The sequence below is a fragment of the Myodes glareolus genome, chromosome 3 (genome assembly GCF_982192425.1).
Source record: "Myodes glareolus chromosome 3, mMyoGla1.1, whole genome shotgun sequence".
NCBI lineage: Eukaryota > Metazoa > Chordata > Mammalia > Rodentia > Cricetidae > Myodes > Myodes glareolus.
The window spans coordinates 30,449,484-30,474,870 of record NC_142028.1 but is presented as its reverse complement, the minus strand read 5'-3'; the positions used below and the strand labels follow the sequence as shown (position 1 = coordinate 30,474,870).

General features: G+C 47.5%; 1 protein-coding gene across 6 annotated transcripts; it reads right to left on the bottom strand.

Moving 5' to 3' along the window:
• Positions 1-2,865: 2,865 nt before the first annotated feature.
• Positions 2,866-25,387, bottom strand: Hdhd5 (haloacid dehalogenase like hydrolase domain containing 5). Of its 6 annotated transcripts, none has more exons than XM_087904305.1 (9): positions 25,232-25,387; positions 16,575-16,778; positions 13,723-13,835; positions 12,968-13,131; positions 9,781-9,914; positions 9,043-9,073; positions 7,235-7,409; positions 3,975-4,163; positions 2,866-3,809 (listed from the first exon to the last, which is right to left on the bottom strand). In XM_087904305.1, exons 1-9 carry the CDS (start codon positions 25,355-25,357, stop codon positions 3,497-3,499), a joined length of 1,449 nt encoding a protein of 482 aa, XP_087760431.1. In that variant the 5' UTR covers positions 25,358-25,387; the 3' UTR covers positions 2,866-3,496. The 6 variants fall into 6 exon arrangements, with proteins under 6 accessions (XP_087760431.1, XP_087760432.1, XP_048300317.2 ...); XM_087904306.1 differs by having other exon boundaries at positions 12,968-13,128; XM_048444360.3 differs by lacking the exons at positions 9,781-9,914; positions 12,968-13,131 and adding an exon at positions 10,357-10,450.

Below are 25,387 nucleotides of genomic sequence, written 5' to 3'. Positions count from 1 at the left end.
AACTTCCATATACTTTTTAAAAAATTTATTTATCTTTATTTTATGTGCATTAGTGTTTTGCTTGCATATATGTCTGTGTGAGGGTATTGGGTCCTCATGAACTGAAGTTATAGGCAGTTGTGAGCTGCCATATGATTGGTAAGAACTGAACTCAGGACCTGTGGAAGAACAACCAGTGCTCTTATCTCTCCAGCCCCCCAAACTTCCATATTCTCAAGGATAGCCCTGAGCAGTTCTTGCAGTCACAAAATGCTGAATCTGGCCTTCCTAGTGCCTAGAAAAAAAAAAATGGTTCTGTATGAGAAATTCTGGACTTTAAATTCTGGACTAAAAAGCTCAATGGCTCCCTCTTGTTTTTTTGAGACGGAGCTTCATAAAGCAAGGCTGGTTTTGAACTTACTAATGTAGTCAAGAATAACCTTGAACTTGGGGTCTTCCTGCCTTTACCACCATGCTTGGTTTGTGCATGCCAGGCCCTCTAATAAGTGAGTCTCCAGCCCTCATTTATTTCTGACAGAAGCCTGCAGCAAAGTTACAGTGAACACAAACTCCGCATTGAGAAAAACAATGAAGTCTTGAAAAAGTGAAGGAAATGTGCCAGATCATACAGCCGGTGAGTAGCAGAGCTGAAATTCATTCCAGGTCTTTGCTCCTGCCATACTCCCCAAGGAAAGGGGGATCCTTACAGGAAGACAAGCGGATCAGCAGGAAATGTCTATTGAACACATGTCTACAGACTGAATGCTGCCAAGTGCCACATGCCTGTGCAGGGGACACAATGATATAGCCCCAGCCCATGGAGCTTCTATTTCAGTAGAATTAGATAAGCAAGTATATATTTGGTCAAGGAGTGTAAGTACTAGGAAAAACTTGGGCAGGTAAAGGGGGTGTGAGCTGCCATGTGGGTGCTGGGAATTAAACCTGGATCCTCTGCAAAAACAGCCAGTGAACAACTGAGCCATCTTTCTAAGCCTGAGAGAGGAAGTCACAGACGTCTGAGGTGACCTGCCCACAAGCAGGGAGAAATAAGGAATGGCACGAGTCAATGTAGGCCAGGCGACAGAGGCCCTAGGCAGGACATGCTGGGGACTTCTGGGTATGCACGGTGAAGGAGCATGAAGTGATGGGAGGGGGTACTGCAGGCAAGGGCCACAGGTGAGGTGGTGGGACAGCAGGATGGAGAGGCGGTTGCGCTGTGGTAAGAAATTGTGGCTTTTACTCAACGAGACAGGAAATCGCAGGAAGGTTTTGATCACAAAACAGATCCAATCTATAACCTGACTGATTTAAGGGACAATGAGAGAAGAGCAGAAGGGGGTAAAGAGGGAAGGGATGAGACGAGACAGGTAAGGAGCCATGTGGGGAGTGGAGGAAGCCTGAGTGTGTGGAGTTCTTGAGTTAATGCGTGTTGTTGGCATGAGCAGGCATGTCAAGGACCCCTAGCCTCAGACTCATGGGAAGAGTGCAGCTCCACCCCACCCCCAGGTGAGGCTGAAGAACAGCAAAGTCTTCCCCTGGCCCACATGCAGATGTTCACACATCTGCACAGTGTCCATCATAGCTTTTTCCTCTGGGATATTACATCCTCAAAACTGTTCCCTTATAGAGCCTGTTCCTACTGAGTAGTTAGAGCTCCTCCTCATTCACTGGACACTATCTGTGTGCACTATCCCATCTCCTCGTTCAGATGTGTGCACTAACCCACTTCTCTGTCCAACCTTATATAATAAACACGCTGTGTGTTTTTGTCTTCCTCATTCTATCCCTGAAGGACAAAAAGACGGGAACCTCAGTAGGGCAGGAGATGAAGGTGAGCAGCACCCCCACACTGCACACATCAAGGACAAAGCTGACATGGGGAAGAGGGGAAGAAAGCATGACCGTAAGCCTTGTGGAGAAAGCAGGGGAACCGGGTTATTTGTGAGGTGCCAGAGTGGGTGGACCTGTGGATGGTTAAGGCCTGGTCCTCAAGGAGTGGGCATTCAGTTTCATTCAGCTCCCAGGATGCCAGTTCTCCATTCTCCTCTCCCCTTGGCCACTCCCTCACCTCTAAACAATGAAGCACCCAGGGGTGTCAAGAAGTTAGTCAGGTGTAGCCAATGGTATTTTAAGAAAACCGAGAGCCCGGCATGGTGGCACACCTGTCACCTCAGCACCTGGGATGCGAATGCAGGTGATCAGGGTTCAAGGCCAGGAAGGGAGACAGGATGAGAAGGGAGGGAGGGGGATGGAGTCAGGGGTTTGTATCTGATGCACCGACAACTATAGTAGAACAGGGCAGGCACTGACTGGGGTCCTCAGTCAGGGGTTTTGTTTTGTTTTTTAATTTTTACTTCTTCAGACAGAAGTATGCTATGTGTCCTAGGCTGTCCTCAAACTCAAAACCCTCTTGCCTCGGCCTCCAGAACGCTGAGAATGTCAAGTGCCATGAAATCTAATTCTTAGTATTATGCTGGAGACAGTCAACGTTCAAACTATAGCACCAAGAAACCTGACAACTACCAAGGTTCTAGGAGAGACAAGACCAAACTGGAGTAGGATTAGCCCTGGGGACAGAACACAGGTGGGGTGTACCTCTGGACTCACTGTGGGAAAAGCCCTCAGGACAGACACGACCAAGAAAGATCTGTTTTCTTTTCCACACCAAGAAAGTTGCTAGGCATATGCCAAAGCCAGAGTAAGTCATTCCTAGACACAGCCCTGCCTGGGCTGAGAGGAAGGGCAGCAGTAGAAGAGGAGACACCATGCTTGGGAATGAAATGTCACAAATTGTTCTGCCTCTAGGAAGAGTACCATGTACCACTCCCTTCGCTCCCCTCACAGGACATCTAGGACATCCCAGACAAAGTTTCACAAGACATAACCTAACAAATACTAGGATCATTTTTAATTTAAAAAAAAAAAAGCCCACCAAGTCTGCGGGCGGTGCTCTAAAATACAGGGGAACCACCATGAGCACCAGAAGAACCTCACTGGCATGCAGGGGTCCCTCGGTGAGAACAAAGGCTTTCCAGAAGTTTCCACATAATTGTACACTGTCCCCGTTTTTAGAAGGCCTTTACTGAGGCAAGTGTGGTGGCACACAACTTTGATCCCAGCACTCAGGAGGCAGAGGAAGGCAGATGTCTCTGAGTTCAAGACCAGTCAGGTCTACAGAGTGAGTTCCAGGACAGCCAGAGCTACAATAGTGAGACCCTGTCGGGGGGGGGGGGGGCGGCGGCGGAGTCCTTACTGAGAGGACACAAGGCACAGAGTTATAGGAACTGGTATGAGGTCAGTCAGCAAGAGACACACAGGAAGGACCAGAAATCCATCCCCTCCTGAAATGCTACCCAAGGGTCATTCTATAGCTACTGAAGCTGCGATCTTCTTCAGGAAGTAGTGGCAAGGGCCAGGCTGGGACTTGATGCCTGTGACCTGGATCACAGCCTGGCACACAGGATTCCCTGAGGCGGATGCCCCAACAGCCCCTTGTCTGTGACACATCTCCTGACTGTCAAGCCCAGCCCTCCTGGCGGAAAACCAGCTGCACAGCTTCATCCACATCATCAACGACGTGGGAAGCCTTGAGGAGCTCTGGGCTGAAGCTGAAGTCTCGGTGGCCGTGGAATGGAAGCTGTGCCCCTTCGGAGCCTGGGTCCTGAGAACTGTGTATGCCCGTGCATACCAGGATGGAGGCACAGCTCTGGGTTGCTGAAGGCCGCCGCTTCTGCTGTCCACCAGTCCCACACTCCCCCTCTCCACGCTTCGCCATTTGCAGGTGCTGGTTGTACAGGTTGGCACCATAGACATCAGACACAGGGTTATCACTGGTAGGGCAGCAACACCGAGAAGAAAAGAGGAGAAAACCCAAACTTAATGTGGCAAAGCCACCAGAGCAGAGACCAGCCTGGGGGTGTGACTCAGCTGCAGGGAAGCCAGGGTAGCGTGGGCAGATGGGCAGAGGAAGCCAGAGATGGAGATAGAGGGCTTACCCTATAGCATAGAGCTTCCTGATGGGGGCAGACCAGCCCCGCCTCTCAGCCTGCTGCCTGATCACGTCCTCTGCATACTGGTAAGTGAGGATGCTGGGTTTGCCCATCAAGCCCTCATACTTCAGCTCCTTGCCCGTTACTTTCCGGTAGATGGCTTCCAGGCAAAGCAGAAAGGTGCCATGACCAAACCTGCCCAAGAAGAGGTCTCAGCAATCCAGCCTTCAGGCCACCTGCTGTTCTTGAAGCTGTCTATGCACCAGACCTGAATTCCCCTCCCTGTAGCCATTACGCATGAAGAAAATGAGGGAAGAGCAGGCAATTTTCCCAGGGTAGTAAACTAGGGCCAAAACCTGATAGCCTCACCTCCAAGCCTTATGTTGGTTTTGTTTTTGTAGCTATTATTATGTACGCGTGCGTGCTGCTGTGACCAGCAGAGGACAACTGTATGGAGTCAGTTCTCTCCTTCCACCTTTACATGGATGGGTCCCAGGATCAAACTCATCTCACCAGGCCCCTAATCCCTAAGACTGGATGCTATTCTACAGCCTCTGGCGCCATCCTTCCAGTGGCGCACACTGCCCACTAGGTGGAAAGAGCATGCCCACCAGTCCCCTGAAGCTAGGCGTGGTCGCTTGTCTAACCTACATGGGGAAGCGCCACAAGCCGGTCAACAGAAGCACAAGTGCTGGATAGCTTTGATCCAATGTCCTTAAAACAAGGAGGGCATGCTCTCCTCTGTCCTTCTTATGGTCTGGATCTTACATGGTCCCCATAAGTCAAGAAGGCGTGGTCCCTAGCTGATGATACCTTGGGAGGGTGGAATCTTCAGCAAGTGGAGCCTACTAGGAAACAAGTCACTGGCAGCATGCGCCTGCCTGTCTCTCTACCCCTCTGCTCCCAGCTGCCATGAGGGAAGCGGTTTTTGTACCATAATGTTCGACCCATCACAATGTTCTGGTCACCATAGGCCCCAAATCAACAGAGCCAAAATTGATCTTCCTCCTTTTAAGTTGCTAACTTAGGTATTTTGTCAGGGTTGCAAGCTAACAGCCCTACTCCACCGCTCTAGGTGGCAACCTAAAATGCTGACATAATGCTGACAGTCATTCTGGGTTCTACATGAAGGATTAAAGATTATGCTTCAGGAAAGTGTGTGTTTCCTTGATAGAGGAGAGACTAAATACAGGCCCCAGATTGCCAACCTGACTTTTTTTTAATGAGAAAGCAATAAACTATCTTGTGTAGAGTAATTTTGTCTTCCATCCTCAGTGCTAAGCCAAACCCTAATAGTCACTGTGCTTGGACTTACATTCAGGATCACTCATTTACACAAGAATAACATTTTCTGGCTGGGCATGGTGATGCATGCTTTTAACACTGGCACTCGGGAAGTTGAGAAGTGATGTGGGAATCCCCTCTGTATGCTGTGGATATGCTTTATTATCATTGGATAATAAAGAAGTTGCTTTGATCTTTGATAGGGCAGAATAGAGATAGGTGGGAAAACTAAACTGAATGCTGGGAGAAAGTAGGCAGAGTCAGAGAGAAGCCAGGTAGCTGGCTCAGGAGATAGACACCAGATGCTGGATGGAACCTTACCGGTAGGCCACAACCTCCTGGTGATACACAGATTAATACAAATGGGTTAATTTAAGATGTAAGAGCTAGCTAGAAATACGTATAAGCTAATAGGCCAAACAGTGTTTTAATTAATACAATGTCTGTGTGGTTATTTACGGTCTGGGCAGCCAGGAACAAACAAGTAGCCTTCGCCAACAGAGAAGCAAACAGATCTTTGTGAGTGCAGCCTTGCTTATACAGGGAGCTCCAGGCCAACCAAGGCTAAATGATAAGACCCTATCTCAAACAAAACAACAACAAATAACTCCATTTTCTTTGTCTTTGTTTTTATTTTGTGAAGTAGAACTTTGCTGTATCCCAGGCTGGTCTGAGGCTGATGTTAAACGTGTGTTTTTTCTGTCTCTATCTTCTCAGTGCCAGAGTTGCCGCTGTGAACCACCACATCCAGCTAACTTTGAGATTGTTGAGTAAACAGTCAGGCATGGTGGCACACACCTGTAATCTCAGCACTCAGGAGGCGGGTGGAGGATAATTATGAGTTTAAGGCTAGTTTGGACTACACTGAGTCACAGACAAGTCAAAGCTACAGAGTGAAACCCGTCTCCAACAATACAAAAATAATTGTGTGGGGAAAAAAAAAAGTCTCAAGCCAGGTGATGGTGGCTACACACCTTTAATCCCAGTAGCACTCGAGAGGCAGAGGCAGGCAGATCTCTTTGAGTTTGAGGCCAGCCTGGTCTATAAAGTGAGTTCCAGGACAGGTTCCAAAGCTACACAGGGAAACCCTGTCTTGGAAAACAAACAAACAAACAAAACACAAGACAAACAAAATCTCAAATATGGTTTCTCTGAATGGAAAACTCATCTCAAATCTGGTCTATAAACTAGTTTTGCCCTTGTTTTTCAACTCATAGCTACATACCCAACTCTCACTGATCCCCATCTAGAATCAACATGTCCTAACCTATGAGTAACAGAGGAAACACCAAACCTCATGCTAAAGAACACACTTTAAACGTGACGGGAACTAGGGGGAACTGAGGCAGGAAGACAATGAACTGAAGTCAACTTGAGCTACATGGTTCGGGCCTGGCTCACAGAGAGAGAAAAGGAGACAAGAGCATCACGGGAAGGAAGCCCTGCCTCTTCCAGGCTGTCTGGGGTCTAGAACACCCTCTAGAGTTTTTCAGTCTCTGGAAAACTGAGAAGACACTGGGTTCTGGAATCCCAGTCAGAGCACCATCAGCTGGCTTCACAACAAGGCACCCTGAAGGTCACAAAAGAGAAAAGGGCAGGATGCGGATATCCACAGCTGGGTCTCAGTACCTGGCTCTATACCATGGGAATAAACCTGGTTTATAATTCCAGTTTTCCCCATCCTAGGGCTTACATACAAAGGCAAACAGAGAAGTGAAGGAACCAGTACAGAGGGGAGAATCTTGAATACACACCCACTGATATACCTTAGAACTACCTATTTGATGGACGTGTTCTGAGATCAACAGGGTAAAAGGGCACATATTAAAAATCACTCAACACATCTTCTTGCTCAGTAATCTGTAGTTTTAGTTTAATAATTGACACGAAGTTAACTCTTGAAAGCCCTTAGTCTCAGCGGCCATGTTAGTGTGGTACCTACAGGGCTTATCAGGGAAAAGTCAGGGATACTGTCTCCTCACCTGGGCATCTTGGCTTCAGCCATCCACAGGAGATCCATGTTGCTAGCCAGGACAGGGAGGTGGGGATATGGAACTGTCCCTAGGCCGGTCCCAGGGTTCCCATTGCTAAGGAGGACATCCATAATCAGCTGCAGGTTTGTCTCCCAGCGGACTGGCTCCCCAAGAAGGAGGATCCCTAAAAATCAAAGGCACAGGAATAAGAGAGCAGGGTACTTGGCCTGCCCTTTTGTGGTGGGAAGACCCTTCAGAGACAACAGGAATCAGTTAGCAATACCCACCCAGAGCTACAGGTCTTTACTAAGGTGCACATCTGGGCAAGAGTATGGTTCCCTGAGTATCCCTAATCAAGCCACATCCCAGGACACCCTGGGCGAACAAAGTCAGGGCCCAGCAAGGAGCACCCTAAGGGTGTCCTTTGTGTCCACTGCTGTTTCACAGAAGCAGCAGATCTCATGCTGCTGCTTCTGTTGGTGGGACTCTTCCCAGCACACCTTACCCCACAAGTACGACTGTTCTCAACAGGGCCTGGCTCTCTCAGTCACATCTCTGAGCCTAATAGCCAAGCAGAAGAACTTGGGCTGAGGGGAGCCTCGAGCTCTAATCCTAATTCAGCCAAGTTTTCTGTGGAACTGTGCCAGTTACTCACCGCTAAACCTCAGTTGCCTCAACTACATTTGAAATGACAAGGAACATGGGCCCCCTGAAATATGGCTCAGGAATCAAGGGCTTGCCTAGCATGAACAAGGCCCTAAATCCGAACCCTAGCAATACAATAAATACATAAAAACTAAGGCCTGGCATAGTAGCATACTCCTAGAGCACTACCACTTGGGAGGTGGAGACAAGATAATAATTTAAAGATGGTTGTGAGGTACTAGGATTCAAACCTTACGCTGCAAGAGCATCAAGTATTCTCAGTTGCTAAGCCATCTCTCCAGCCTTACAAACTGCTTCTGTACAGTTTAACAATTTTTTAAAATGATCATATAATCAAGAGACTCAGCCGGGCAGTGGTGGCGCGTGCCATTCATGAGACAGAAGTGGGCAGATCTCTGTGAGTTCGAAAACAGCCTGGTCTACAGAGTGTTCCAGGACAGCCAGGGCTACACAGAGAAATTCTTTCTTGAAAAACAAACAAAAAATTATCAAGAGTTGGTCTCCATTTGAGACATCACAGCAATGGCGATTCTGCCCCCACACCTGTACTGCACTGTAGATACAGCCTGTCTCTACTCTGGAGCAGCCCACAATCATTTACTTCTCATATAACTTTAACAGTGAAACATTTACAATCTTCTCACCAGGACATTTTCTTTACACTTCAGGTACAGTGAGGGCATTACACTACACTAATTACTTTGTTTGGTTTTGAGATAAGAGTCTCATTGTGAAGTCCAGATTAGCCTTATCCTTCAAGTCAGTCCCGGCTCCCCAAGTGGGAGACTACAAATGCACCACCACACTGGCCACTGATTGCTTTCTGATGTGGGTCATGGGAAAGTTATTTTATTTCAGGAAGGCAACAAGATGTTACAATGTCTTTACTGCCCAAGGGGAGAGCTAAGCAACCCTGAACTGGGCTGTCCGTACCCATCTCCTCCAGAGTTGCTGAGCTGACAGTTCCTCACCGCAGTAAGAACCATCAATACACATCTGAGTAGTGAGCCTAGCTGAGGGCACAGCTAAAGCTAGATGCCAGGGGACTCGGGGCCTGGTGGGCAGTGCCACCTTCAGCACTCTGCCTAGGAATCTGAACACAGAGAGGGAAAGAAGGAACCCACATCCACCCACGCACATGCCCCCTTTACCTTCAATGGCAGGGAAGTCATTCCTCGGGTGCTGCCAAAAGACAAGAAGAGGCCCATCAGTGCTAGCCACTCTCCATTCCTAGTATCCAGTCTCTAGAGTTGAGTAGCAGGACAGACAGGTTTCACACGGCTCAGAGACCACCAGTGGCAGAGGGAACGTAGAAAGGAGAGGCACAAAGGGAAAGACAAGGCCCAGACTGGGCTCAACACAGGCGGAGGGACGCCAAGTGGCAAGTCGGCCAGGAGGGGCCGTGTCAGTTGTGCGTCTCCAGGCATGACAGAAAACAAGGTCCTGGTCAAGTAGGTCAATCAGGGTGCTAAAGGAGGAAGTGGCCTGAGAGAGGAGCTCTCTGAGCATGAGGATTCTCTTATCTTCATACCAGTTCTAGTGGATTTCTCTCAATTAGCCTTGGGCCTATTCTTCCTTGTGTCATTGCAGTCTTGGCTCTGAGCTGAGCCACCTCTCCTGTGTTGAACTCAGCCTTGCTGCTATTCTGAGTTCTGCTAAACTAAGCTATAGTTTAGTTCTTCACAAAACTTAGTGACTCGAGAGAAAGCTCTCAAAGGATAGGATCTGTTCTATAACTAGAAAATTCTGGAAGGAAAACTTATAATCTATTTTCTACCAAATCAATGAAGTAAGTTTATTTATCTATAATTGCATTTCATCAAATCCTAAATTGTTGACATAAGCTATTAAGTATATATAAATTTTCAAAAGGAATAGCCAATGGGCACCTCAAGAGCCATACTCCAAAGGGTGGTCAATGAGTGGCCTCGAACTGATGATCCCAAAAAGAAATCACGGGCTGGGGTGTAGCTTAGCGGCGGAGACTTCCCAAGCCGGTACAACCCTGGTTTGACCACCAGAACTGCAAAAAGAAATCAAGTCACTGTGTTCAAATATGAGTTAAACCACGGGCAGTGGGAAGACACAGACTCATCAGTGTTTTCTCCTCACAAGGCAGGCTCTTTGGACTGTGCTTCAGGGTAAAGGAGCAGCAGTGAGTCCCGCACCAAGGTTACTGATTGCCTGAAGAAAACCTGGGAAAGCCACTGCTAAATGGAGGAAGTGTTACAACATAGCACAAGGCAAGGGCGAGGAGCCCACTGCTTCTCTCAACCATGCTTATCTTCCAGAGAACACAATCCTTGGCCAGATACACCTCTCCAAGCCCAGTGCAGAAGCAACCACAAAACAAAATGCAGCTCCTAGCAGAGGGGTAGCAAGATCAACAAGGGGAACCAACACAGGGAAGAGGAAGACAACCAGGAGTTTGTGGAGGGTGAAGTGACCCACCCTGTCCTTATTACCGTGGTCTTTGGCCGCCGCTCGAGGTCCACCATGTCCAGCTCTGGGAAGGCTGTTCGCAACTCATCTATTGTTACCACATTCTGGAAGCCTAGTCTGGAGCAAGATCAGGGCAACAAAGCTACATAGTTCTGAGGAAGATGTTTTATAGATACCTCAGGTCACAGGTGAGCAGATCCAGGCCAGTCCTGACCTTGGCAGGCAGGGAGCTTTCACAAACCCCACTGGCACCAAGTGGCAGGCTGTTGACTGCATAGGCAGAGTAGACACATACAACACCAGTGTGATCCTTGTGTCCCACTAGGGCCCCTTCCAGGTACCAGATCCTACACCAGCAAGACCCAGAGAACAGAGGCCAAACCCACGTGCACCCAAGGAGCTTGTGCCACACGCAGAGCCCATTCAAACTGGTGCTCAATGAACAGAATAGTGCAGCCCTAAGTACTGGGTTGGGAGGAGATTCTTCTGTGGATGTGAACTGGTGAATAGCTATTTCCTCTGGATCGAAACATTCCCTCCTAGAAGGTGGGAATCCCTGAAAGTCACCAGAGCCACAAGCTCCCTCCCTGGTCTCCTCACACTTTCCTCCCCGGGGATGCAGCTTCACCAGCCAGCACTCATGCTAGCCCACGCTTCTCTGGGATGGGCTTTTGGTGACGGGGCTGCCTCTCACCCACACTCCTATAAGGTAACCCCAATTAACTGGCTGGTTCACTGAGTTGTGGTGCCCTATCTGGGTTGAATAGATGTTTGTTGACATCTCCCCAGGAAAGGCCACCCAACAGTCACTAAGAAGTAGAGGGGGGGCTGGAGAGATGGCTCAGTGGTTAAGAGCATTGCCTGCTCTTCCAAAGGTCCTGAGTTCAATTCCCAGCAACCACATGGTGGCTCACAACCATCTGTAGTGAGATCTGGTACCCTCTTCTGGTCTGCAGGCACACACACAGACAGAGTATTGCATACATAATAAATAAATAAATAAATAAATATTAAAAAAAAAAAGGGCTGGAGAGATGGCTCAGTGGTTAAGAGCATTGCCTGCTCTTCCAGAGGTCCTGAGTTCAATTCCCAGCAACCACATGGTGGCTCACAACCATCTGTAATGAGGTCTGGTGCCCTCTTCTGACCTGCAGACATACACACAGACAGAATATTGTATACATAATAAATATTAAAAAAAAAAAGTAGAGGGAACTAAATCACAGTCAAACCCCATCCAGCCAGGAAGAGGCGGTCATACAGAAGACCAGGCTGACTTCAACCTGCTCCCCTCTAAGATCTGCTGCCACCTTCCTGCCCCTAATTCCACCCCACAAACTTAACTAGACATGGTTTCAGATGACTCAAAACCAGTCTCCCCAGATGTTTATTCTAACAGATCCTCCCGGCAGCTGGGGGCCTGCATTGGCTCTCCACTGCTCTGAGCTCACCCCAAGACTTTCCAGCCCCAGCCTACCCTTCCTCTCTCTAATGCCCAACTCCACCCATTCCAACTGCCTACCCTGACTTCCCAGGAAGTCTTAATCACCTTCCAGGGCACCACCAAACCATGTCTGAAGCTACAAGCCACTCCTGCTCCAGAGCTATTTCCCTCTATACTTAGTACCTACAACCCATCTCATTCTTTGTAGCTTTCAGTGCATTCTATCTTTTCCATTTTTAAAAAAACATTGATATAGTTGAGGAGGGAGCACATGTGGAGGTCAGAGGACAACTTTGGTCATCAGTTCTCTCCTTCCACTGGGTGAGACCTGGAGATCTAACTCACCTGCTTAAGCTGAGAGGCATCTCCTTGGCCCTATGCCATCTTTTCTTCTATGTGGGGGATTCAAACCAAGGCCTCATGCATGATAGACAAATGCTCTACAACTGAGCTTCATTCCCAGCCCCTCATGTTGTAATAGTTCATCTCTCTTTCTCCTTCTCTCTCTCTCTCTCTCTCTCTCTCTCTCTCTCTATATATATATATATATATATATATATATATATATATATATATATATATATATATGTTACATTTATTTGTGGGGGATTATGGACATTATAGAACAACCTGTGGAGTCAGTTCCTCCCCTTCCACTGTGTGTCCTGCTCACACGCAGGTGGTCAGGCATGACGGCAGTGCCCTCACAGCTGAGTCAGCTTCCCAGCCTGTGATGACTCTCATCTTAACTGGACCTACATTCAACTAAGAGACATGAATCAGGAAAAATTAACTAAGGGGGAAAGGCCCTCCCAAGAATAGGGGGTTGTGTTGCTTTTCTTGGTTAACGAATAAAGAAACTGCCTTGGGCTGTTGCTAGGGCAGAAGTTAGGTAGGCGGGAAAGACAGAACTGAATGCTGGGAGAAGGAAAGAGTGAGGGAGACGCCATGGATCCTCCACCTGAGACAGACGCCAGTTAGAATCTTTGCCAGTAAGCCACTGCCAAATGGCGATATACAAATTAACAGAAATGGGTTAAATTAATATAAGAGCTAGCCAATAAGAAGCTAGAGTTAATGGGGCAAGCAGTGATTTAATTAATACAATTTCTGTGTGGTTATTTCAGGGCTAAGCTAGCCGGATGGCTGGGACAAACAAGAAGTCTGGCTCTCCTTGCAACAGGGGGCACCTTTTGGAAGTGGCCCAGACATAAGAGGTCTGAGGAATTCCAGCACGTACTGAAGCTCTCTCCAGGAGCAGTGCCAGACTGGGACTGTTAAAACACTGGACTGAGCAGCTAGAGTTCTCAGGTTCTCTAGTAGTAGATGCCACTGTTGAACTACCCAGCCTCTGCTGTGTAAGTCAAGTTAATAAAGTTCCATTCATAATATACGCTCGTTCTATTGGTTCTGTTCTAAATTAAACATTCTTTCACTGTTTGTGGGTATGCTCTTCCACTCTCAAGTATGAATTCCCTGATTAAATCACATTCCCAATGCTCTTACCTGGGTCCCTGGCCTGCCTTAGAGCACAGCTCAGCATGGTGCCCAGGAAGAATCCAGGGCACATGAACAATGTGCCTGAGAGCAGGGATCAAGTCTTTTGCTTTCTGAGCACATGTGACTCCTGTGTTAACAGGAGTGACAAGGACATATGAAGGCTGAGGCAAAACTCCCACATGTAGTCACCCCAAAAGGTCTTACTTCACTGAGAACTCCTGAGTTTTTAACTCAAGACAACAGATCCAGACTATTCAGGGATAAGACACAGGATTCTGTGCATTAAGTTCTGCAGATGGCTCTGATGTGGTGGTATGCAGCCTGGCACCACCAGGCACAAGGACCACATGAAGGACTTATCCTGTTCCCCAAGAGCCCACCTCATATCTCTGACCCCAAGCTTGCACCCTCCTCTCCATCCAGAACAGCAAAGCAAAAAGGATACGCTCTGGCGTTTTCCACCAGGGGTCCCTGCCCAGATACCAGCATCCGCTTGTTGTGGCACTGCAAGAAGAGTTTCATGGGGCTGTGCGAGAGAATGACTTGGTCTGGATCCACCTACAGAGACAACCAAGAAACAGGAAAACAGGGGACGATATAGGCTTGAGAGAGAATAACAGGGAGACCGTCGATGGGCTCTGTCACTGGAGGGGAGGGGCTCATCGTCGAAAATACAAAGTACGAAAGCTTTTCCTAGCACCTGACACTTTCTAAACTTACCTAAATAGGAATGAGAACTTACCTTGGGCCAGGAATATAGCTCAGTGACAGAGTGCTAGTCCAGCACGCATGAGAGCATGGGTTCAATCCCTTGGGTGTCGGGGTGTGGGTGCCTAATTTAATTCTCAACATACAAAACAAGAAAAGCATTATCAGATTTAAGATCTAACTGTTCACCAATACTGCTGGGCTTAGCTTGGAGACCTACTGAGATTTCTTTCTTTCTTTTTTAAAGATATATAGATATATCTATATATCTATATATTTTATATATATATATATATATATATATATATATATATATATATATATATGTGCATTGGTGTTTTGCCTGCATGTATATCTGTGCGAGGGTGCCAGATCCCCTGGAACTGAAGTTACAGTTGGGAGCTGCTGCTATGTAGGTGCTGCTGTGTAGGCACTGGGAATTGGACCTGGGTCCTCTGGAAGAGCAGCCAGTGCTCTTAATATCTCTCCAACCCCACCCCTGAGATTTCTTCATCCCTTACTTGGAAACCACAGGCTTTACAAGCATATTCTTTGTCACTGTTGTAAAAAAAAAAGTCTTGGACCTTGATAATGTGTTTTCAGTTCTACCTCTCCAGCGCTGAGTACTGAACCAGGACCTTGCAAATACAAAGCAAGTGTTCTATCATTGACTCATACTCTCAGCCCAGGGTCTACTTTGTGTGTGTTATGTGCACGTGTGTGCATATGTATGTGGGAGATGCAAGTGTGGAGAACCAGAGGTCAGCACTGGATGTCTCTCTCAGACAGTCTCTATCTTATTGAGTCTCATTCAACCTGGCTCCCTGTTTTGCTAGACTGGCTAACAGGCTAGATTGGCTGCTCAGCAAGCCTCGGGGACACAGCTGCCTCCAATCCTCCCCCAACCCTGGAATTACAGATGTGCCACCAAGCCTGGCTTTTTAGATGGGTGCTAAAGATCAAACTCAAGCACTTTGCCCACTGTGCCATCTCCCCAGCAATCTCCAACAATGTAGTCTTTATCCAGAGTGACTATTATTTTGAGATGGGGTCTCACTACACAGCTCGAGCTGGCCTGAGACTTGTGGTTAATCTCTTTCCTCAGTCTCCTATGTGCCAAGATTACAGAGGTGTGCACGACCACACCAGGTTCCTCAGAATGTTTTGGGGGCCCCTTTATGGAAAGAGTTTAAAGGTTCTAGTTTCATTCCTTTACCCTGGATTCAACCTCAGCCAGCACCACCTAATCAATCAGCCTTTATTGAATCTCTTGGTTACAAAGAACCCCTTCGCAAAACTAGAGGAACTGCAAAGGGGCGAAGATGCTCGGCTTTAGGAGGACAGCACTCACGGAGCTGTACAGCTGCTGGCTGTGTGGATGGGTAGGGTTGTTATTTCTTTGACACAAGGTCTCACTATGCAGCCCAAGCCACCTACAACTCATAATCCTGCCTTAGCTTCTCAGGTACCTGTTATCAGCCTGTACTAGTATTACTGTTAACAAGAGCTGCTACGGCACAGTCCCATCTGTACCGTGGAATGCCGAACACATGTGATCTTGTGGTGTAGGAGGGTCTTCTTTCCATGTGTTGCTTTTATTAGTTAAATAAAGAGACCACCTTGGCCTTTTGATAGGACAACAGCTTAGATAGGCAGAGTAGACAGAACAGAATGCTGGGAGAAAGGAGGCAGAGACAGAGAGCCACCCGCCATGAAGCTGCCAGGTCAGACAGGCTGAATCTTTTCCAGTAAGCCACAAGCTCATGGTGACATACAGATTAATAGAAATGGGTTGAATCAAGATGTGAGAGTTAGCCAATAAGAGGCTAGAACTAATGGGCCAGGCAGTGTTTAAATGAATACAGCTTCTGTGTAATTATTTCGGGTAAAGCTAGCCGGGCGGCAGGGAACAGGGCGGGACGAAAAGCAGCCCACTCCATTTACTACAATCTTGGCTTTCAGGGACCAAACCTCTAGAAGAGTCATAAAGACAATAAACTAAACTGCTGGGCTGGGATTACAGCTCAGCTGGTAGAATGCTTGCCTAGCATGCACGAAGCCCTGAGTTTAATCCCCAGCACATAAACCAAGTATGGCAGTGCACAGCTGTGATCCCAGAATTAGTGAAGTGGAGGCCAGATGTCCGAGTCATCATCAACTATTACAGATACATGAGTCATTGTCTCAAACACTAAAACATAAAGGACAGATCCCTGTCCTCTCCCCACCCCCCTAAAACAGGGTGTCATATAGCCCAGCCTAGTTTTGAAAAACGGCTATGATAAGGGTGTACCACCATAGACAGTAATGCCACGCTGAGGTCGTGCTCAGGGCTTCACGCATGCTAGGCATGAATTCTGTTTACAGAATTACATGAACTACACCCTCAGTCCCAAGGGCAGGACTGCTGTGCTCACTCAACCATGTGTGGACACCTGTGTGTAAGACTCTACTGCTGTCATCATAAGTCTACACTAGAACTTTAAGACGCCCACTGCCCAGTAAACCACCACCTAAGGAAGGGGATGTAGGGCTGGAGGGTCCAACAGGAGCCTGTCTTTGGGTTTCCATGCTCTGGCTGCCTCTTACCTTGCACCCCAGAAGGCCTGACAGCTCTTGAGCTTTGCTATGTTGTAAGATGTTCCCAGCATTTGTGACAAAAACCACAGGTACCCGCAGCTGCCCCTGGGAGTTTAGCAGCTTGCCGAATGCTTCCAGAGCAGCTGGGATCACTCTGTGGCCTCGAACCAGCACTCCATCAATGTCAAACAGTAAGCCAAAGGTGGGAGGGCTCTGTACAGAGGGAAAGAGAATTGGCACTGCATGAGAGACAGAGGAAATGAAGGGAAACGACCATCATACAGAAAGGGTCATCCTCAGGTCACTGTTTGAAAATGGCATCAGAAAGAACAAGAGAGGAAAGCATGGCCTGGCTCCTCTCCTTTTCTTGTCTGGCGGTGCTAGAAATCAGACTTTACACATGGTAGTAAGAACTCTACCACTCAGCTACACCAAGGCATGGGATTTCTGATTGGCCAAATCCACTTACAGCAAAGAAGTTTACCAAGTTCACCAAACACAGAACTACTTTGTCGAAATTAATTTTGCACCAGGCAGTGGCACACATCTGTAATCCCAGTACTCAGGAGGCAGAGGCAGGCAAGTCTAGAGTTTAAGACCAGCTTGGGGCTGGGCGGTGGTGGTGCATGCCTTTAATCCCAGCACTGGGAAGATGGAGACAGGTGGATCTCTGTGAGTTCAAGGCCAGCCTGGTCTACAGAGTGAGTTCCAGGACAGCCAGGACTGTTACACAGAGAAACCCTGTCTTGAAAAACAAAACCAAAAAGACCAGCTTGGGTTACACAGTGAATCTGAAGCCAGCATTGGCTACATATAAGCAATTTTAAAACAGGAAATAAAGGAATCCAAAGAAGAACATAACCCTGCCATTTTAACACAACCACTTTCTATTTTCCCTGTTTACTCTTCTCTACCCCCATGCAATTAAATACAATTATGTACCTTGTTCTCTTTGGGTGATAAACAATTTAACCAGTAACACTGGCCTTCATAACTATATTTTTAAAAATCCTTTTTAAAATTTAGTTTACATAGATGAGTGTTTTGCTTGGATGTCTATATGAGTGTTTTGCTTGGATGTCTATATGTGCACCATATGCATACCTGATACCTGAAATGACTAGAGAGCATGTGGATCCCTTAGAACTGGAGTTTGGGTAGTTGTAAGGCACCACGTGGATACTGGGGATGGAACCCATGTCCTCTATAAGAAAGCAAATGCTCTTAACTACTGAGCCATCTATCCAGCCCCCCCACACACACACATACACCCCGAAAAGGGTCTCACTTTGTAGACCTGGCTGGCCTGGAACTCACTATTTAATTAGGGAATCTTGGAGTCTGTGAAATCCTCCTGCCCCAGCCTTCCAAGTGCTAGGATTAAAGTTATTCCCCACCACTCCTAGCCATAGCCATCTTGCAAGAGTTAGTTTTAGGGCTGGGAACATACCTCAGTGGTAAGTCGACTTGCCTAGTATGCTTAATTCCCAGCATCATTTTTTTAAAAATCCGTTTAAGCCGAGAAGTGATAATGCTTAATCCCAGCAATCAGGAGGCAGAGGCCGGCAGACCTCTGAACTTGAGGTCAGCCTGATCTACAAAGTGAGTGTCAGGACAGTCAGGATTACACAGAGAAACCCTGTCTCGAAAAACAAACAAACAAACCATTTTAGAATCATCTTTAGGCATACTTGTAATCCCAGAACCTAGGAGGAGGCCAACCTGAGCTGCATAGCAAGTTCAGGCAAGCCTGTGCTATATGACTTTGTCTCAAAAGAAAAAAAAATGTGTTTTCATTTTAACTTCTTTTATGGGGGGGGGGGTTGAGACAGGATTTCTCTGTGTAGCCCTGGCTATCTTTGAACTTGCTCTGTAGACCTGGCTGGCCTTGAACTCAAAGATCCTCCTTCCTCTGCCTCCTGAGTGCTGGGATTAAAGACATAGCCGCCACCACCCAGTTAATGGCATTGTTTTTGCCTAGCATGTATAAGGCCCACAGTTCTATCACCCAACCATTTCCCAATCTCTAAATAATCTTTTTTTGAAAACTCGTTCCATTTCTTAGTTTATAAGCTGCCTGTTAATATAAGAGATATTTCTCAATTATCAAAACAAATGAACTAGCCTAACCCGTCTTCCATTTCTCTTTGGTTGGAGCCAACTAGGTCAAGCCACCCTTAGAACACATGCAGTCTGTGCACAAAGCTCTATCAGTGGTGACCAATCCAAATCACAGCTATGAACAGGCATGGCCTTTCATCCTAGCACTGGAGGTTGGGGCCAGCCAGGGCTATACACTGAGGCCTGTCTTAATAAACAAAACATCAACCCAGATGATCAGTGCTCGAGTCCCTCATCGCTTAGCTGACAGGACAGAATGAGCAGCTAGCCTTGAAAACAAGCCACTAAGACAGCAGCGCTTTCACAAATAGGAATCAATATAAAGTTTTTAAGTTCTCAGGAAACTAAAGAGAGAACCTTGGACCTCCAAGCGCCCTACCGCTTGAACGTTCTAAGTTTGATAATTACATACAATGGAAGGATCAAATTAAACAGGCCGAGTTCCCTGGAAAAGAATTCCGAGCTAGCACTGACTGATGCTAACAGTACCCTCAGTGAACTGAAGAGGAGCAGCAGGCAGGCAGGGGAAGGATCACCGATGCTTCTCGTTTGGAACCTGTGGGGGCAGGTGTGGAGAACTCAGGGCCTTGGAGAGACAGCTCGGTAGTTAAGAACACTTGCTGCTCTTACAGAGAATCCAAGTTTGGTTCCCAGCACCCACAACAGGCAACTCACAGCCATCTACAACTTCAGTTCCAGGGGATGCGATGCCTCTGGCCTACAAAGGCACTTCCATTCAGACACATACATCGACACACACACTTATACACACATACATGCAGACACACACACCTACATGCACACGCAGACTCACACATCCACCCACACATGCAGATACACCCACACACCTACACACACATACAGACACACACCTTCACACACACACACACACACATGCAGACATGGTGCGGGAGAATTATCTGTATTCTGTCAATCATATTTTAATAAAACGCTGATTGGCCAGGCAGTCAGTATAGTCGGGAAAGCCAGACAGGAAGTAGGGGTGGAGCAAAGAGACTGGGAGTATTCTAGAAGCAGAAGCTCTCTCTCAGCCACTCCTGCGCAGATCACCGAAGAGGCAGCATGTAACGTGCCCAGCTGAGAAAGGTATGGAGCCATGTGCTAACATAGATGAGAATAATGGGTTAATATAAGTTATAAGAGCTAATAAGTAGCCTGACCTAATGAGCCAATCAGTTTATAACCTAATGTAGACTCCGTGTGATTTTCCTTGGGACTTGCTGGCTTGTTGGGGTACTGGGCGGGACAGAAACCCCAACAAGCCGGCCCTCATGTTACATATGGCGCCCAGACGTGGATAACTGAATCCACAGAAAGCTTGAGAAAGCTTGGGATCGAATAGAGTAAAGCATGTTTTGTTGATAGCAGCAATTTCTCGGGTCTACTTTGCTTGCTAGAGGCAAGCAAGGCTCTCAAATAAGAGAGGCTTCCTGACTCAGCTTTAGCTGCAAAACCCTGCAGCTCTTTTAAGAGGTCCTGCCACAAAACACTTAAACTGTGTTGAGGAAAAGCTGAACGCATGCTTTTCGGTTTTCAGCCATAGCAGGAAAAAAGCTGTGCTGTTTTAAAATGCTGGCTGTCCTGCCAGGGCAAACTCTGACTCTTTCAGGCAGGCAGTCCGACTGAGTGTGGTCTGTGAGCAGAATGCTGCAGCTTGCTGGCAAGGACCTTGAAACGCCATAGAGTTGTGGCAGTAAAAGGCTCCAGTGGTACCTCTACCATGAGTCTGGCCGTCAAAGCCACGGTTTTAGACTCATATAGCCAGAAAAAGAAAAATATACAATAAAGAGAGATTCAAAGAGGAAGAAAACCTCTAAATGGTTTACAGTGTGTATATGCAGGCTAAAAGTTAAAGTTCTTAAAGTTAAAAGGAAAGAAAGAGAGTAGTTGGGTGTGGTGGTACACACCTTTAATCCCAATGCCTGGGAGGCAGAGGCATATTGACCTCTGTGACTTCAAGGGGTAGAGGTAGATTGACCTGTGACCTCAAGGTGTGGTAGTACACGCCTTTAATCCCAATGCCTGGGAGGCAGAGACAGATCTCTGTGAGTTCAAGGTGTGGTAGCATACACCTTTAATCCCAGCACTGGGGAGGCAGAGACAGGAGGATCTCTGTGAGTTCAAAGACAGCCTGGTCTACAGTGTTATTCCAGGACAAAGATATACAAAGATCCTGTCTCAAAAAGTAAAAGTAAAAATAAAAGAAATAGAGGTTAAAATAAAGCCACATAAAGATGGAAAATATACAGAGAATCTTGATACTGTATGCTATTATGCTCTCTTTAAATTGTTTAAATGCTGAGAAAGGAGAAACAGCTGCTAAAAGACTTTTGTTTATAAATGCTGCAGAATTAATCCAAGATAGACATTTTGAAAATACCTTGGCTTCAAAACTGAAGTCAAAAGGTATGTTACTTTGGAGAAGAGATTTTGCTTTTGTTTCCACAGAAAATGAGAGGCTATGGATTCATTCTGAATTAAGAAAAATCAGTTTTGATCAAGGGAGGCCACCTGAAAAATCTCTGACAGAAACAGATGGCCCAGATGTCTAAATTCTACATCCAAAACAGATTCAAGACTGTCGCCTGAGATGATCGAGACTCACAGGATACTCCAGTCAGGACTTGAATTATAACTCTAAGTTTTCTTTAGGTCCCCATAAGATCATCAGCGCCCCCAACCAGCAGGAAGTAGCCTGAAATACTACGCCCACATTCCCAACAAATGGACTATGGGTATTTTCCTTTGTTTAAAAAAAAAAAGAGGGAAATGGTGCGGGAGAATTATCTGTATTCTGTCAATCATATTTTAATAAAACGCTGATTGGCCAGGCAGTCAGTATAGTCGGGAAAGCCAGACAGGAAGTAGGGGTGGAGCAAAGAGACTGGGAGTATTCTAGAAGCAGAAGCTCTCTCTCAGCCACTCCTGCGCAGATCACCGAAGAGGCAGCATGTAACGTGCCCAGCTGAGAAAGGTATGGAGCCATGTGCTAACATAGATGAGAATAATGGGTTAATATAAGTTATAAGAGCTAATAAGTAGCCTGACCTAATGAGCCAATCAGTTTATAACCTAATGTAGACTCCGTGTGATTTTCCTTGGGACTTGCTGGCTTGTTGGGGTACTGGGCGGGACAGAAACCCCAACAAGCCGGCCCTCATGTTACACAGACACAACCACCGACACACACATTCACCCACACATATGCAGATACACACCTATACACACATATGCAGACACATGCAGACACACACAGACACACACACATAGACACACACACACAGATTTTGAAAGTCTATTCTTGGGGAACTAGGAAGAACACCACCACTTAAGGACACAACATATGAAAGTCATAAACACCAGAGAAACAGCAGTCAAGGTAAGATGGGAAAACCAAGAGGGTATAAATTAAGGGGGTGAAACTGTGACTGTCTGTGTCAGGTAAACTAGGAAGTAGAGTGGCTAATGGCTCCATTTCCCTCCCACTAAGCAGGTGTGAGCTCCCATCCTCCCACTAAGCAGGTGCGAGCTCCCATCCATCCTTCCTCCCACTAAGCAGGTGTGAGCTCCCATCCATCCTTCCTCCCACTAAGCAGGTGTGAGCTCCCATCCTCCCACTAAGCAGGTATGAGCTCCCATCCATCCTTCCTCCCACTAAGCAGGTGTGAGCTCCCATCCATCCTTCCTCCCACTAAGCAGGTATGAGCTCCCATCCATCCTTCCTCCCACTAAGCAGGTATGAGCTCCCATCCATCCTTCCTCCCACTAAGCAGGTGTGAGCTCCCATCCATCCTTCCTCTCACTAAGCAGGTATGAGCTCCCATCCATCCTTCCTCCCACTAAGCAGGTATGAGCTCCCATCCTCCCACTAAGCAGGTATGAGCTCCCATCCTCCCACTAAGCAGGTGTGAGCTCCCATCCATCCTTCCTCCCACTAAGCAGGTGTGAGCTCCCATCCTCCCACTAAGCAGGTGTGAGCTCCCATCATCCCACTAAGCAGGTGTGAGCTCCCATCCATCCTTCCTCCCACTAAGCAGGTATGAGCTCCCATCCATCCTTCCTCCCACTAAGCAGGTATGAGCTCCCATCCTCCCACTAAGCAGGTATGAGCTCCCATCCTCCCACTAAGCAGGTGTGAGCTCCCATCCATCCTTCCTCCCACTAAGCAGGTGTGAGCTCCCATCCTCCCACTAAGCAGGGAGTGGTATGAGCTCCCAGGGTTCTTTGGTTCCTTTACCTAGCTTACAGTCTCACAGGCTTAGCCCATGGGCCAAGCAGGAGGTGGGCAGGAAAACTGGAAAAGCAGGCAATAACAACCACATCAGTAAGACCATCACTTCTGCCCACTAGAAAAAAGCAGCCAGAGACACTTAGCAAGTCTCTCATGCATGCAGGAAATCTACGGCCAAAAGCCTTCAAGGCTGATCCCTTAGCACCTTAGCCCAGCAGAGTATACTGGGCTCCAAGCCAGATATATAACAAACATTTTTATCTATTCTTTCTATCTAACTGTGAGGCGGTGTCTATCTTCAAATGAGGTATTACCTAGCAAAACTGTCCTACAAAAGTGTAAGAAAAAAGTAGCTATTGAAAAATGTGGCCAAACATAACTTGTATAAGGCCCAAGCTCATTTCTCAGCTCCTTTCCCCTGACCAAAGAACCAACTTTTGAAAGGAAAATGAGCCAAAAGCTTCCTAGCCTGCTTTACAATTTTGGGTCCAAAATTCCACTTCGAACGAACTAGCAGCAAGTCCAGGGCCCTTACTCCTACTCCCTTGGCAGTTCCTGGAAGCAAGCAAGAATGGGGGGGTGGGAGGGTGGGGGGATGGGACAGAGATCTCAGCCTGGACACACTCTCCCTTGCCAACTGTCAGCTTCTAGCTCGGTCTGTTCTACCCAATAGTCAGTATACATCTTGCAATTAGCGTACTTAATTCACACCCACTGGTCCTCAGTATCCCTGCAGCCCTTCCTTCCCTCTTGGATCGTTCTAATGGAGTCCTAAACTGGGGCTCTTAGGTAGTAGATTCCGGAGTGGTCATAAAATGCCCATTTTTTTGTTTTTTGGGTTTATCGAGACAGGGGTTTCTCTGCATTATAGTCCTAGCTGTTCTGGAACTAGCTCTTGTAGACCAGGGTGACCTTGAACTCACAGAGATCTGCCTGCCTTTGCCCCCCCTTGTGCTGGCATTAAAGGCGTGCACCACCACTGACAGGCAAGCCCTGGCATTTTTATTTTTCCAGAGTTCTTTTCCGATTTCATCATCTTACTCTCCTCAGAGAGAATCAGCACACAGGTCTGAACAGTGGAGGGGACATGATCTCCCCACACACCTGCCATGAACAACACTGGCTCTGTGCTTAGGACCCTTTGTGTGCTCAGCAATGACTGCAGAGTGACCCAAAGCAAGGCTGGGGGGAAATATGGCAGACCTTTCCCTTGAGAAAGTGGCGACTCTTGAAAGGAAAATCTGTCACTTTTAGCAGTTCAGTTTTATTTCTGTCCCCTTGCAAACTCAGGGAGCACTGTTCTGGATGCAGGCAACAGCATTCTGAACGTTTAAGCTTAAAATCCCATTTGCCTGATGGCACCTACTGGAAATCCTAGCACCTAGGAAGCAGAGGCAGGAGGATCATCAAAGAGTTGAGGCCAGCCTGGTCTACAGAGTGAGCTCCAGGTCAGTCAGGGAACATAGTGAGACATCGCACACAAACAAACAAAAATCCATTCACTTATAATTTCAAAATAAGTTGACATTTGTTAGGCATGGTAAGAGCATTGTGATTTTGTTCAAAACGTCCTTTTTGGAGGCCCACACAGAGTTCAGGGTTGAAATGATAAAAACTCCGGGATTTGAAGTCTCACAGCCACAAAAGGGGAGAGATAAGCAGATGCGCCAATATACAGCGACTGGTTATTTGGAAGATAAAAATATGGGATTCGTATTCTTTTTATATTTAGAAACTCACACTGCTTAAAAAGAAATTAAGGGCCAGCAAGAGGGCTAAGCTGTTAAATGCGGTGCAAGCGTCCTGACATGAGTTCCAACCGCAGAACACACACTGGAAGGCGAGAACCCCAAAGTTGTTCTCTAACCTCCGACACGTGTGCCCGCGTATAGATCACCCACAGAAATAATAATAATAATAAAATTAATGACTTCTTTTGCCTTAAAAGCTGCACAACTGAGTCATACAGAGTGTACCGGTCACATTCAAAGCAGTTACCTTTCCAGAAACAAGACTCCGCGGGCTCTTCGAACAGTAGAAACGAATTAACTGCTAAGAAACTTTCCTGGCGCGCGGGAAGGAGCTGCGAACCCACCCGAGGCTGATCTGGGGTCCATATGGGTCTTCCCGGACACCGCCTTTCCCAGCGGGCAGAAGGCGCTCCGGGAAGGACGAAGGGTTCAGCGGCTCCACGGTCTCCGGGAGGGCGTCCCCGAGGCCAGGATGCTCAGTGGCCCGCACAGCTCTCCCGCCCGCCAGCCCAGAGCGCTGGACCGAACCCGCTCGTCCTCACCTCAGCGCGGCCCACGATGTAGCCCCTCCGGAGCCAGCAGCCTGGGAGCCCTGAAGACGGGCGCGCAGGAAGCTTCCACAGACGGCGCCCCGCACGAAGAGCAGCCAGTCCGCTGAGCGCAGCCATCGCGCCCGCCGCGCGCACGCGCACACTGCG